The following is a 15,908-nucleotide window of genomic DNA, read 5'->3' as shown; positions in this document are numbered from 1 at the left end:
CATGCAGTTTACGGCCTCTGAGAGCTTACTGAGGGTTGGCTACGAGTCGACTCCAGTTCAGTGGTGCAGCCTCGGAAAACCCTCTGGAAGGCCAGCTGTGTGTCGGTTCCATCTCAGTAGTACTTAACAACAGCAGTGGCACAGGAGTTAAGTCTTTTGGCTGCTAAACAAAATGGTCAGAAGATTGAACCACACAACTGCAAGAGAAAGGTGGTCTTCTTGCCTAGATTTACAGCTTTTAACGCCCTATGAGCCATCTCTTCTTCATCCTGTGGGGTCTCCACAAGCCAGAATTCACTCCATGGCAGTGAGGTTTTAGGTTTGAAATAGTTGACAAGCTCTACTCACAGCAGATTCTTTATCACAGTCATCTTTGTTTGCAGCACATGTAACTTCTAAGTTACTGAAAAGACTCTTGAAAAGTCTCTTTCTTGTATTAGAAAACTTCATTGTGGTCAAATTGGAACCAGCTCATAGCTGACCCTGTAGGGGCTTTTCAGAGACTGTGACTCACTCAGGAGCACATCCCTGTCTTCCTCTCAGAGCTCGCCTGTAGTGGACTCTACACCCACAGAGAGGTGCGACCTGTGAGTTTGCAGTGCCACTCTCTACAGACTGTGCCCCAGAGCGTGTTGTGTGCCATCAAATCAGAGCCAACTCGTAGCTGACCCTCCAGCGGGTTTTCAGTGGCATTAAATCACATGGGAGGAGATGGTCCATTCTTCTCCTGAGGAGCAGCTAGTGGAATCAAACCACATGCCTTTATTAAGCAGCATAGCTTCTTACCACTAGGCTACCAGAGCTCCTTCTTTCCCCCGCCCCTTAATATCCAACAAATATCTCAACTTCCTGCCTCTTTATTTTTTTTTTTCATTCAGATATATTTTGATGTCTTCTTTATCCCCCCCCCCGCATATTAAGTATGGATGCAACTATTGAATTTTTTGGTGAAGCCACTTTGTCAGGAGGTCTGACGCGCGGTCGTAGGCAGATCCACTAACTGTTGAATTTGAGGCTGGACCTCTCTGAGGATTGGACCCTCCCAGCTGCTCTAAGGCAAAAAGATGAACAATCTCCTCTTGTGCAATTCACAGTCTCAAACACCCGGTGCAGAGCTCAGGATGAGTTGGTTCTGACTCAGAGGCATTGAGCTAAATTTGATTGAAGCCACTATGAAGAAAGAGTTCTGTATCCATTTTTTAATTAAGATGTGTATAATTCACATGCTATGATATTTTGCAAGAAGCTATGCTGCAATCCTAAGGGCACATGGTTTGAATCTACCATCTGCTCTGTAGGAGAGAGATGGGCAGTTTTCTCACATGTGATTAACTGCCTCTGAAAACCTGCCAGGGGGTCAGCTATGGGTTAGTTGCAACTCTTTAGTACACAAAAAATAACAATGTACATACAAGTTTTTGATCAAGCACCACCACTGTCTAATTCCAGAACATTATTGCTATAACCTCTAATCTCCTTTTTTGTACTGTGAATTTCCCTCTTCTAGACACTTTATACAAAAGGAATCAAAATAATGGGCCTTTTCTGACATATTTTACTTAGCATGTTTTAAACAATCATCCATTTTATAGCATACATTTGTACTTCATTCCTTTTTAAGACTGAGTAATAATCTCCACGGCTCCTTATGGCTTAATGGTAAGGCATTGCTCTGCCATCCCAAAGGCACACAGTTTGAATCTGCCCTCTGTTCCATGGGAGGAAGTTGAGCTGTCCCCCTGAAAGGTGTACTGCCTCTGAAACCCTCTGGAGAGTCAGCTGTGAGTCAATTCTTCCTCAACAGTGCCTGACAACAAACAGTATTCTCCTAAGTAGAAAAATCACGTTTTACTAATCTATTCATCAGCTAATGGACATTGCAGCGTCTGCTTTTTGGCTATTATAAGTGAGCAACCATGGGAAAGTTTTCTTGTGAACACATGTTTTTAACTGTCTTTGGTGTATACCTACGTGTGGAAATGCAGCATCATATGGTAACTCTAGGTTTAATGTTTTGAAGAAGTGCCAAACTGCCTTCCACAGCAGCTGCACCACTTTATATTCTTACCTCAGTGGGTGAGGGCTCCAGTTTCTCTGCATCCTCGCCAAAATTTGTTATTGTCTGCCTCTTTGATTATAGCCTTCATGGGTGGGTGTAAAGTGGTATCCCATTATGGTTTTGATTTGCATTTCTTTAATCACTAATGATGTTAAACATCTTTTCATATGCTTTTCATTGTCCATATCTTTAACCTCTTAATATCTGCTCAAGCCCTTTGTCCATTTTTCTTTGAGTTATTTGTCTTCATCATTTAGCTGTGGGACTTTGTTATATATTTTATATACAAGACACATATTCTCACATTTTTAAATTGTCTTCACTTTTCCTAGAGTATATCATTAAAAGCACAGATGTTTTTAATTTGATGAAATCCAAATTTTTTTTCTTTTGTTTGTTTCACTTGGTGTATTACGTCTTAGAAACCATTACATAACTCATGGTCATGAGAACATGTTTTCTTCTAAGAGTTTTCTAGATTTTAGCTGTATCATCTGGTCTTTGATTCATTTGAGCTTAATTTTATATTCAGTAGAACTCCAGCTTCATTCTTTAGAATATGAAAATCTAGTTGTCCCAGCAGCATTTGTTGAAAAGATTACTCTTTCCCCATTGAATTGTCTCACTGCCTCTGTGTACATACCACTTGTGTTAAAAGCATCCTTTGGAAAGGCAGTACTCGGAAAGTTATCTAGTAACAAAAGTGCTGTGTGAAAAGGAGAAGAGATCTCTTTAGGATAAATTTTATGATCAGCCTGTTCTGCTTACTCTTTTACTACCATATTTACTTTTAGAGTCAAGCATTCTTTTTTCCCCTTCTGATTTTTTTATTGATTTGCATACAATAATTCATATACATTGTGTTTCATGTGTGGTGGTGGTGTTAAGTGCTGTCAAGGCACCATGTGACTCATAGCAACCCTATGTACAATAGCTCTTGAAGCCTTCCCTATCTGAGCCAATCTTATTGTCTCTACCCATCTATAACCCGAGTCAGTCCCTATCGTCCAGGATCTTCCTGTCCTGCACTGTCCCTCGACCTTTCCAAACATACATTCTCCTCCCAGTGATGGTCCCTTCTGGCTACATGCTCAGAGTATATGAGAGGGAATTTCAAAATTCTTGCTTCCAAGGAGCAACTTGGTTTCACACTCTCCAGGACAGACCTGTTTAGCATCACAACTTAAAGGCATCAATTCTTGTTCTGTCTTCCTTAGTCATTGTCCAGCTTTCTAAGGCATAGCAAGTAATTGTGAAAAACATGGCTTGGATCTGCACCTTTTAGTCTCAGGACTGATATTGTTGCTCTTCAGTACTCTGGAGAGGTCTTTGACAGCAAATTTTGTCAATGCTATTCGTCTTTTGATTTCCTGAGTGCTGGTGCCAACAGTGTTGATTGTAGAAACAAGTAAACTGAAATTGTCAACAGTCTCAATCTCTTATCACATTGTGTTTTAAAACAATTGTTCATTTACATTTTTTATACAATCATCCGTGTACATTGTATTTTATATAATTAACTACTGTTGTTCTGCCTATTACCCCAACTTTTCAAGTCCCTGTGAATCTTTCCTGTTCTCTCATCACCACCTCATCCACCCTCTAACTTCTGCTATCCAAGTGATTTCCACTCTATCCTGTTTTCCATCCTCCCTTCCTCTTTTCCCTTCCCCTGTTGAACATTTATATACATCTTGCTCAGTTATCCTTCTGTTTTTTTACAATGATCTTAACACAGTGTTTGTCCTTAAAAGGCTGACTTATTTTACTGAGGGTAATGCTCTCTAAACTTGCATATTACATAGTATTTTAGGAAATTGTTGTTCCTTAGTGAAGCGGACTTTCATTATTAATTCCTTGAAGTATTTTCTTTTTTACTGTTAAGACAAAGATATTAAGGACATTTTAAATACCAATCATTTTTTTTCTTATGAAAGTTATCTCAGTGTTATTGAGACTTTGGTGTATGTCAAGTAGTGAATGGTGGAGTCTGTGACACATTCCCTATGTTCTCTGCCCTCCAGACTCACTAGCAGTCCACCAGGTACCTCCTGTCTGACATTTTGTTTGTCATCAGACCTTTTGTGCCTTGAGAACCCCGTAACCAGACAGACACTGTGATACTGTTTACCTAGTATGTTTCTCTGGTTTCAAGAAGCAAAACTTGAACTTAAGTAAATCCTCGTTCCCTTTCAGTCTGATAGCCACTACTCGAGCCACTCCAGTAGCAATACTCTCTCCAGCAACGCGTCGAGCGCCCACAGTGATGAGAAGTGGTATGATGGGGACCGCACTGAGTCCGAACTCAGCAGCTATAACTATCTGCAGGGCACCTCTGCGGACAGCGGCATCGACACCACCTCCTATGGCCCCAGCCACGGCAGCACAGCCTCCCTGGGGGCCGCCACGTCTTCGCCTCGCTCAGGACCCAGCAAGGAGAAAGTGGCACCCCTCTGGCACAGCTCCAGTGAAGTCATCTCCCTGGCTGACCGGACGTTAGAGGCAGAAAGCCACGGCATGGACCGGAAAGCAGAGTCTTCCCTGAGCTTGGATATCCACAGCAAGAGTCAGCTAGGCTCGGGCCCTCTGACGCGGGAGAACAGCACTTTCAGCATCAATGACGCTGCTTCCCACACAAGGTAACTGCCCTTTCATGCTACTGCTTGAGTCCTGGCCCGCTCCCAAGTCTGATATGCTGGCCTCAGCCTGTACATTGGTCAGTAATTTATGCAGGAAGGAGGCTTTTCATGTGGTGAACTTTGACTGCCAGTGAAGTTCTTGGGTGGTGCAGAGGGTTAAGTACTCCTAACTTAAAGGTTAGTGAGCAAACCCATCTATCGGATTTGAAAGGCCTGGGAAATTTCTTCTGTTAATACTGTTGCTGTGAGTCGTTGAGTCGGAACCAAACCTATAGCTGACCTTCTATCAAGTTTTCAGAGGCAGTAAATCACACCGAAGGAGATTACCCATCACCCTCCCACATAGCAGCTGGTGGATTTGAACCGTGTGCCTTTGGAATTGCAGCACAGCTCCTTACCACTAGGCCACCAGACCAAGAAAACTGTGTGGAGTTCAGTCTATTCTAAGACTTAGGGTGGCCATAAATTGGAATCAACTCCCTTAATCCTCATATATTGTTTCAAATTATGAAACAAGTTTGCAGATTTATTTTTGTTACTATCAATTTATTACTGCCCATGAGTTATTATTTTAATTTTGTTATGAGATATATTCTTGGTAAAATTGTTTTTTACTTTTTAAGCATTCTTAATTGCATACCAGAATTCCAGAGGGAAAACATTCCTTGTAATTGTTATTTTTTGCAAGTTAAAGAGAACGTAGAATGGGGCAGTCTTCAGAAGATCTTTAAAAAAAAAATAATTGAATTTATTTTTAAAATCTATTTCCTGAAACTGACTTGGCATTATTTTTAATGTTCAATACATTTTTGCACTGTCCCTCTTTGAGATAATACACTTACCATCGTTTGCATGCTAACTTTCCCCTCAACAGTTGGTTCCTGATGGTGAGGGGGAGAGGGAAGTATCCAACAGGAAACTGTGGCTAAAATTAGACTCATCTCATCTAATCTACCTTTAATAATAAAGAGCACACGTTCCCGGTATCCTTGGAGATGAGCCTGCTACAAAAAATAAATGCCGTTTTTTCATTTCCTGTTTTAGATTGAAGCCTAAAATCCAAACTGTTACAAAGTTCTTACTTTGATGAAGAAACCATTCTGGGGGCCCCCTAAGTTCTGTGGCACCTTCCCCTTGAACCTTTGCTTCTGTCAGTCATCTGTCACCTGTGTGCATTGGTCTGTAGCCATTCTATTGTTATACCTTAAAAAAATAGTAGACACTTAGTTTTAATTTTCAAATGGGAATTCAGGAAATCCAGGCATATAATCTCTGGTGGCATAGTAGCAAGAAGCTGCACTGCAGTCCCAAAGGCACTCAGTTTGAGGCCACCAGGAGAAGGATGGGCAGTCTCCTCCTACGCGATTGACTGCATCTGAAAACCCTACTGGAGAGTCAGCTATGAGTCTATTCCAACTCAACGGTATACAACAGCAACAATCTGTCAGTAATCCTTAGCCTTAGTGAGAAAAAATCTTCGACTTCATTTGGCTTTCAAGTGCTCAGGTCGCACCTCATATCTGTGTGTTTACTGATGAAAGTATTGATCTTTTTACTTCTTTTTTAAATCTGTGACTGGCAGGAGGCATAGCAAGAGATTTCCTCCCATTTATATCTCACACTGCAGTAATGAGCGTGGTTATGACCCCAAATGAAATTGAGAAGCAGCCTCTGTATTTTTTAATTCCAGGCATCAATTATCTTTCCCCAGTTCAGAAAATGTAATGTTTGATCTGAGTGATTAAGGGAATATTAGGGAAAACAAAGCAGAAAGTGAGACATCAAATATATAAATATAATACAGACCTAGAATTGAATGACAAAGAATTGTGGCATTTGTTTACTGCTTGGCAAGCCACACCACCTCCCTGGTGATGGGGCATGCATTGGCCTAGGGTGGTTTTCAGATCAGAATGATCTTTAGCTTCAGGTTTTAGCTTGGCTCATAGTTCCTTGGTATTTTTAGGGAGCTTTGTGGAAAGGGGTTTTTTAAGAATAACATCCCATCTAAAAGCTAGGTCTCTAGCCTAACTTCATGGCTGAAGCAGTCAGTTGTAGAGATCTTATTTAGAATAGAGCTATCAGCCAGGGAGGAAGGTGAAAAGAGCTGACCTGAGATAATAAGCAAAAAGAATGTGATGGCGCCATTATCTGACAAATCCCATGGGATCTGCAAAGCCCCCTGAGATTAGGCACCTGGACTTGCATTGTCTAAATTTGCTGACTAGTCTGCCTGAAGGCCTGAAGGGATTGTCCATATGTCCTGTTACAATCTGGCCATGCAGAAAACATTTAAATTATCATTTAGAAATTACTTCTATTGAAAACAAAACTTACTAGAGAAGAAAAGAATGTGGCCTTTCAGGGAAGGTGGCCGAGGGACATTCCTTTCTAGACTCTGGTAAACTTGGAAGCTGAGTGAGCTCATTCTGTTGATCTTGGCATAGTGAGTTGAAAACCAGAGATGTAGCAGCCTGCTTTTTTCTGGAGCAAAAGGGGGGCTCGGCCACCAAATGTACATTGCTAGAGAAGCTAAAATCACTGCAAATTAGAGTGTTTGTGTCCTCTGAAGACAGGAACAGTAATTAATGCGGAGATCTCTTGACAGCACATTACAAGAGCTTGTACCTGGGACTCTGTGACAAAAATCAAATTATAGTGATTATGTTCCACCACACAGTTCTGACTGGGCTCCATCCCCACCCCTTCTTGTCCTCCATCTCCTTGTTGATGATTGTACAGGTTTTTTGTGGCACCCGTGAGAACTGCATTAATGTAGGTTGTTCATTACACAGGATTGTTATATTCAACTGTCAGTAAGAGAAGCCAGGCACACCAATAGCTTCTACAATTAAAAATACATATTAATTGCTGCTAAATGTTGTTCCTAGCAGTGTCTGAATATTTTCTATGAAGCGTAAACATTTAAGGAGAGATTTTCCTTTTTGTTGTAATTGCTGTGAACACTTTCAGCTCTGAAAATGGATCAGTCAAGTAATGTTTTTGGTAAGCATAAGAGACATGAGAGAGCTCCAGTTCTAGAACGTGCTCACCAACTTCTTCCTTTTTTTGTTGTTGTGGTGGTCGTGATTCTGAGTTCTAGCCTTGCCACTTTGTGAACTTTGAGGATCTCTATTGCTGCTGCAGGGTCCCTGATAGCGTTAGTACACAGCATGACAGTCTGCTAACTGAAGGGCAGTGTTTCAGATGTGCCAGTCACTCTGTGAGGAAAGAAATGGATCATCTCCTCCCTAAAGACTTACAACCTCAGAAACGTGATAGGTCATCGAGTAGAAATCTGTCCATTGACGGTGAATGTGAGTTTATGTAGTCCTACTGATGAACAAGCGAGTTCTGGTGGCAGGTTCATGGGGAATTGTGCTTCTTACCCAGAGGCTCTGACTCAAGGGCAGTGAGTTTACATTTTTGAGCTAAAGAGTAATACTTTGAGTCAGAGTCAACTGACCTTGAGTCAGTCATAGCTGACCCTCCAGCGTGTTTTCAGAGGCTGTAAATTGCACAGGACATTTCCTGTCCTTCTGCAGTTGAACCTGTTGCCTTTAGGTTACCAGCACAACTCTCACCTGACACCTTAGATTTAAAACCAGTTGCCTTTGAGCTGATTGCAGTGTATGGAATTATTGAGCTGATTGCAGTGTATGGAATTAAAAAGATAGAAATTGGCTCTCATAACTACACACAGATGTGTCTTCTGTTCCATACTATGTCAGCCTGGTTTGTGTGTCCCCCCCTTCTGTACACTTTCTCTTTTAGCAGCCATCTGCTTATGTCACAGCTTGCTCTTGCTTCCCATAGGCAAGCACAGAGCCCTTTGTGTTGTCAGGTAGTAGTAGCCACTTATAAGTAATCAGGGGAGCGCTGATGGCTTTAGTGGGTAAGGAGTTACACTGCCAACCCAAAAGCAGACAGTTCGAATCCATCAGCTGCTCTTGAGAGGAAAAGGTAGGCACTCTCCTCCCATGCAGCTTACGGTCTCTGCAAACCCACTGGAGCGTCTGCTCAGAGTTGGTTCTAAATTGCTATTAGTTTGGTTTGAGGTTTGTGGGATTTTTTTGCTGCCTTCTCTTGCAAGAGGATTTCCCACCCAATATGTTCACATAATAGGTACTCAGAAAACAAAAGAGGTGCTCAGGTAACTTCTTCCTTAATGTTTCCACCCTCTTTCTGATGATTCCAAGCTCTTAATAATGAACCTGTTTAAAGTAGCATAAATCCTTAACTTCTGACTCATCTAGAAAACTTACTGCATTTCAGAGCTTTTTAAAAATGTAGATCAATATTTGCATGGATCCGTAGTGCTTTAATGTATATAAACTTCTTTTATGTACGTAAAGCCATTGTACAACTTGATTTTTAATAAAGCTGTGTCAATAGAAGATTTTTAAAAATTAAAAAAAATATATAATAGGGAATGCCTTTCCAACAGCTTAGATGCAAATGTGGGTCAATATTTTTTATATTCTTTTTTTTATTAATTTTAGTGAACGTTTACAGAGACTTTGGATTTTCATTCATTCATTGTTGCATTTTTCTCCCTGCCCACCCTTCCCCCCCAATTCACTCTTCTCTTTGGAAAGTAAAAGAAAAAAATTATTGTAGGGAGCTCTGGTTGGCCTAGTGGCAAGAATCTGCACTGCAGTCCCAGACGTACACGGTTCCAATCCACCAGATCCTCTGCTGGAGAAGGAGGGGGCAAGCTCCTCCTGTACCAGTCAGATCTGATTTGACAGTACACACACACACACACACACACACACACACAATAATAATAAAAATTTAAAAAAAAAAGACAAAGAAAAATTCTTTTATTGGCATACAATCTCCCACCCCACCCCCCGAGTATTCTCCACTATGCAGCCTTCACTCTGGACTCTTGTCATAACCATAAAACCCAATCATATATTACTTCTAAACAGTTCCCTATCTCATCTGTTTCAATGCAGTATCCATAATTTATCCAATCTTTCTCCGTCTCACCCCAACCCTAATATCAGTCCTGTTCTACAACAGTGGCACTATGCAATATTTGTCCTTTTGCACTTGGTCAGTATCTGGTACCAAGAAAAGTGCATCCCCATAGTAGTCAGTGTAATTCAGTATAATCTGAGCTTTTTGCTATCATTTGAGTATATTGTTGTTATGTGCCGTCCAGTTGCCTGAGACTCATGACACTTTGTGTAAACAACAGCTTTGAAGCCTGCTCTGTCCTGAGCCAGTCGCACTAACACTGATACACCTAACCCACGGCCCAGTTATTGTGTGAATCTATCTCATTCGAGGGGTCTTCCTCTCCTGTGCCATCCCTCCACCCTTCCAAGCATGATGTCCTTCTCTAAAGACTGGACCCTCCTGGCCACGTGCCCAAAGGATGTTAGACGGAGCTTCAAAATCCTAGCCTCCAAGGAGAAACTTGATTTCACCCTCTCTAAGACAAATTTACTTATTTTCTTGGCAGTCCCTCTTCTCCAACACCACAGCTCAAGGGCATTGATTCTTCTGTCATCGTCAGTCATTGTCCAGATATCTAATGCATAACAAATAATAGCAAAGACCATGGCCTAGATCAGGCACACCTTAGTCTCTAAACTGACATTATTGCTTCTTGGTACTTTGGAGAGATCCTGACAGCAGAGATTCCCAGTGCAATTCGTCTTTTGATTTCCTGTCTGCTCCTGCCAACAGTGTTGACTGTGAAGCCGAGCAAGCTGTAATTGTTAATCAATCTCAGTCTTTTCTTAGTCTGTCATGGTGCTGCCAGTTGGCCCAGTGGTGAAAATCTTTGTCATCTTGATGTTGAGGTTCAATCCATATTGAAGACTACAGTCCTTGACCTTCAGCAACAAGCACTTCAGGTGCTCCACAGTTTTAGCAAGCAAGATTGTGTAATTTGCATAACGGAGGTTGTTGATTAGTCTTCCTCTAATCCTGATGCCACATTCCTCCTCATAAAGCCCAGCATCCCAAATGATCTGGTTTGCAAATACATTGAAAAGGTATGGAGACAGGACACATCCCTGAGGCACTCCTTTCCTGATTTTGAACCAGATGTTTTCTTGCTCTGTTCTGAGGACAGTATAAATGAACTTATTCTGGTCAACCTAATAAATATTTGTGCTGGATATTTCTTGAGAGTAGGAAAAGAGAGATTTTCTTACATTTAGTCCACACTGAACATTAAGGAATGCTTTGAGCTGTTCCAACATACTGGATTGTCTGTATATGCTTGCCTTTGTGTCTGTGTTAAAGCTGGTGCGTTTGTGTATTAGCAGTAGTGTGTTTAATTTTGTTCCCTGTGCCCAAAGGCAGGCAGTTTGAGATGGGTAGTCTCTCCCCATGCAGTTTACAGCCTCTGAAAACCAGCTGGAGGATCAGAACGAGTCTGTTCTGACTCGCCATCAATGAGTTAGTTTTGCCCACTTTGGCACCCTGTATGTGTGAACAAGTATAAGGTTTTTTCCCTTCTTTATTTAGAAGTTACTCTGTTGTCTTCATCTAACAGTTTCCTCTCTCAGTTTCTTTTTCCTAAGAATTTTTTCATAATCAATAGTTAATGTCTTATTTCTGCAAACTTTGCCCTCCATAAGGTGAAATTATTCTTTTTCTTTTGTAAAGTGCAACATCTATTATTGCAAGGCTGAATCTGCTCTTAAAAGATGCTCTTGATTCTAACTTGGTCTCAAATCCAGACTTGCTGCTATCAAGTCAGTTCTGCCTCGCAGCAGCCTTCCATCAGTTCTGAAGGCTGCCATTCACAGCGAGGGGAGACTGCCTGCCTTTCTCTTTTACTAAAGCAGCTGGTGGATTCGAAACCCCAGTGACAACAGAGCACAATTTGCTACAGACTACTCCACCCATGCCCTCTTACTCTGTTCTGTGCTATCAAGTCAGAACCAACTCAGAGCTGATCTTTCAGCAGGTTTTCAGAGACAGTTAATCACATGGGAGGAGATTGCCCATCTTTCTCCAACAGAGTGGCTGGTGGATTTGAACTGCATGCCTTTAGGATTGGAACACAGCTTCTTACCACTAGGCCACCAGAGCACACCACTTCCTGTTGAATCACATTCAACTTCTGGCAACTCCCTGTGTGAGTCAGAATAGAGCTGAGCTCCCTGGGTTGTCAGTGGCTGGCTTTCCACAAGCAGGTGCTCTGGCCTTTCTTCTGAAGCACCTCTCAAGGGACTCAAGCCACTAACCTTTAACTTTTCAACTGAGTGTGCTAACCACTGTCCTATCTGTATGTTGTTGTTCTTGTTATATGCCACTGAGTCCGTTCTAGATCATAGCATCCTTGTGGTGGTGGTGTTATTAGGTGCCATCAAGTATGACTCACAGCGACCCTGTGAACAAAAGATCTGAACCTTGTTCTGTCCTATGCCAGCCTCGCACTTTCTGACACACAAGAGCCCATTGCAGCAGTTACTGTCAGTCCACCTAGTCGAAGGTCTTCCTCTCCTTCGCTGATCCTCCACCCTTCCCAGCATCATGTCCTTCTCTAAGTAACAGCCCCTCCTAGCAGCATGTCCAAGGTATGTGAGGCGTAGCCTCATCATTCTTGCCTCCAAAGAGCACTCCGGCTGCACCCTCTCCAAGACATAGCTGTGTGTTCTCTTGGCCATCCATGGGATGTTCAGTGCTCTTCTCCAACACCACACCTCAAAGGCGTCAGTTCTTTTTCTGTCATATGTATTCATTGTCCAGCTCTCAGATGCACCACACGTGATCGGAAAGATTATGGCCTGAATCAGACGCACCTTAATCCTCAAACTGACATCATTACTCCTCAGTAATCTGAGTACAACAGAGGAAAACGCTACCCATCTTTATGTCATCCTCACAATTGCGGCTGTGCTTGTGTGCACTGTTGTAGCCCCTGGGTCAGTACATCTCACTGGCAGTCTTCTGCACTACCCCTCTACTTTACCAAGGAGCTCCAGTGGCACAGTGTGCTATCTGTCAGGCTCTTAACCGAAAGCTGGTAGTTGGAATCCATGGAGAGAAAGACGAGTAGTCTCCTATAAAGATTTACAGCCTCTGAATCCCGATGGAGGATCACCATAATGCCAGTGGGTGTTTGATTTGAGGGCTCTACTTTACCCAACCCAGTATATTAGATTATCATTTTAGTTGAAAATGTTTGCCTCATAGCACTACACAGGGTGAGCATTCAGGATGAAGTTTCATTTTGTTTTGCTACAGCAGGTTTCCACATGATCTGGCCTAAGCGTTCTTGTCCTGTTTCCTCCAGCTTACAGGTAGAAGATTATTTTATCAAGAACTCTAGTGATAGTCAGTGTAAAATATAACCATGGTGTTTGACATTTTCAATGTGTGAAGTGAACATAGGAAAACAAGAGCTCACCAACACCTACTGCATTGTTTTACAGGGCACCTGATCCACGCGCCCAGCTGGTGTGGAAACGCACAAATTCTCTAAATGCCATTTAATTGTAAAACCAAAAGGAACTGGACGAGGTCCATTCTTTGTCATATTTAAGCTATCAAACTTGCATGAGAAGAGCTTATTCCATTCATTTAGGAAATTTAAAAACATACAGATCTGCTATCAAGTGCTGTCATGTTGATTCCAACTAATAGCAACTCTCTGTAGAAAAGAATAAGATCCTGCCCAAACTCACTGTTCCCACTGTGCTTAAGACAACTGCTGAACTAGAGAGGGGCAGCCTATGAACAAGGCGCAGTAACTCATCCCTGTTTACTGCTGTCTGTGCATAAACCTACTTAACATCTACCAGGTGGGAATATTTCTAAGCAGTGGCACGATTGGTGGAGACGATGACAATAGGATTTCCACATGCATTGTCACTGACAATCTTGATGGCTTCATCCAATTTTGCCTCCTGAACCTTAAGAACTGGACCAGAAATCTTCTCTTTGGATTTGGCTTCATCTACAAAAGAAGTCACTTTTTAGATTTATATTACACTGGCATGTTACTTTCACTTTTTACTCAGCAATTTACAAGGACAAGTTCATGTTCACAGTCTCCTTTAATCACAAACCACCAACTTCAAAAATCCTTGAGGAAAAAAGAAAATAATGTAAAGGAATATCTCGAGAGTAGGAATTCCAAAACCTGCCTGATACTGGTACTTAGCAAGTCTTCTCCGTGCCTCACCTTTTGCCCTACGCCTACTTTATTGATTAGTTCCTCTAACTGAAACCTAAATATGAAATGTTAGACCTTAATTAAGAGAGAATAGGTGAGTTTTCTGAGTTCTTTCTACATTTAGATAGTTGAAATTTAAGGTTCTGAAACTTGTGAATATCTGAGAGTTCACTTAAAAACAGTTTGAAAAGATAAAAGACATTTTATTCCAGCCCAACATCTGAGTCTGTTGACAACTACAAAAACAGACCCTAGATTCAGAATCTGGGACCCAAGTTTGAGTCTCATTTCAGTCCTTGACCAACTAGCTGTGGGACTTTCAGCAAGTCATGCCATTTCATTGAGCTTGCCCTTTTGCTAGGAAACTCTGGTGACCAGCGTGTTGCAGTGTGAACCGAAAGGCTGGATGTCTAGTGGTTCAAATCCACCTGCTGCTCTGAGGGTAGAAAAATGGGTGGCCTCCACCTTTGCAACTTAATGGCCTTGGAAACCCCTGGAATGCCCTGGTGACTCAGAACTGATTCCAAGGCAGTGGGTTCGAGTTTTTCCTTTATTTGTGTCTGAAAACACCAAGCCTACCCATTTAGTAGTTGTTTTTATATATTGAGTAAAAGATTGGTTATCAAATGTATTTCCAGGTATAAATACCTTTTAAGACAAAACACTTTGTGATAACTTGCTTTTTCAAGTTCTCCATCATCTGTTTATGCGGTATCTAGTTACTTTTCCACACAACACACATTCTTCTAGGTCGTGTAACCCTGGTCTGTCCACTTGCTGTACAGAGGTAACTCGTGGTTGCTGTCAAGCTGAACACTGTAACACTGATGTGTGAAATGTGAGAATGGCTACCCATGGTGGACAGTGTTTGGTGGAGCGCCCCGGTTAAGACAAGCTTAGAAACAGGAGTGGCATCCACTTCCGAGATAGCTTGCCTCTGGAAGCTCTATGAACCTAGAGAAAGGGAGAAAGTTATACAAGTGTCCAGGTTTTTTGTTCATAGGGTCTCTATGAGTCGTCTATGACTGAACGGCACTTAACAATAACAAAGTTACTTCTCCTTCAACAAACATTTATCCTCTCACACTTTTATATCCATCCTTTATGTGTTTCATTTTACAGTCATATTTCTTCTTCAAGTTCTTGGGTTGAGTTTCCTTTTAATCCTTTTGGATCTCAGACCTGGACATGGTACTTCTTAGCTATGCTTAATAATATGACAGTGTTTCAAGCATTACCATTGTCTTCTTGGTTCCTTATAAATAGCTTAGCCTTGCAGACTTAGGCATCTTGTGGCCTACAATGATCCCTGAAGCCTCTTCTAGGTATATTTAGCGACTCATCCGCCTATGCTTTATATATTAGTGTGCCTTTGTGCTTATTAAACTCTCATTTTAGGTTTTAGTTGTTTGCTGCAGTGGGTTTGCTGTTCTATTGTTTTCTTTTCTGCAATCACTTAAATATTTTGTCAGCATTATCATTCCTACTTCATTTGTTTGTTTTTCCCTATCTGTTAGACTTGAGTCTCCTGAAGACTTCCCAAACTTTAGTTCTGTATTGATATGGTAAAAGTTTGGCTAGTGCAGAACACCGTGGGAGGGGTCCTCCTTAAACCACTCTCCTCTGCATTGCCTGTCACCCCCAGGTAATTACGGGCCACCCAGTTTAGTCCCCTCGTCTTGGTCCCATGCCAGCATTCAGCCTTTGCCCAGACTTTTCCCCAGCCCTTTAGCAGGTGACTAACTGCCATTCTCCTCCCCCTGGAAACACGTTCTTAGCTAGCCCAGCCATTGTTGAAACCATCCCTCAGGGGTGCCTGAATAGAAGATTCCTTTCAAGTATTTCCTACAGTGGCTTTCCACAGCTGAAAGGGGCTTCTACAGAAATGGTGGCCTTGGTGATGCAGTGGACTTTCAGAGCAGTTGCCCAGTTCTGTGTTGGTCCTCCCTCGTAAGGTGAGCACAGGGTACAGTGAGCAGCACCCACTGAGAACAGCACCATTTGTGCAGCCGGGTCATCCAGCGCATCGCCCACTCCCAGCCCCTCAATGTGCTAGCAC

At 42.0% G+C, this 15,908-nt stretch overlaps 1 protein-coding gene across 2 annotated transcripts in view; it reads left to right on the top strand.

Moving 5' to 3' along the window:
• SIPA1L1 (signal-induced proliferation-associated 1 like 1) overlaps positions 1–15,908 on the top strand; it is a 206,981-nt gene that overhangs the window by 160,252 nt on the left and 30,821 nt on the right. For both annotated transcript variants that reach the window (XM_006884722.1, XM_006884723.1), the window contains one exon: positions 4,256–4,698. In XM_006884722.1, the coding sequence (XP_006884784.1) occupies positions 4,256–4,698 (443 nt within the window). The remainder of the gene's footprint in view (positions 1–4,255; positions 4,699–15,908) is intronic.

This window comes from Elephantulus edwardii, unplaced genomic scaffold (assembly GCF_000299155.1).
Source record: "Elephantulus edwardii isolate Elephantulus edwardi_28Jun2011 unplaced genomic scaffold, EleEdw1.0 scaffold00037, whole genome shotgun sequence".
Classification (NCBI taxonomy): domain Eukaryota; kingdom Metazoa; phylum Chordata; class Mammalia; order Macroscelidea; family Macroscelididae; genus Elephantulus; species Elephantulus edwardii.
The sequence above is the reverse complement of the archived record's forward strand: the minus strand, read 5'-3'. Positions and strand labels throughout refer to the sequence as shown.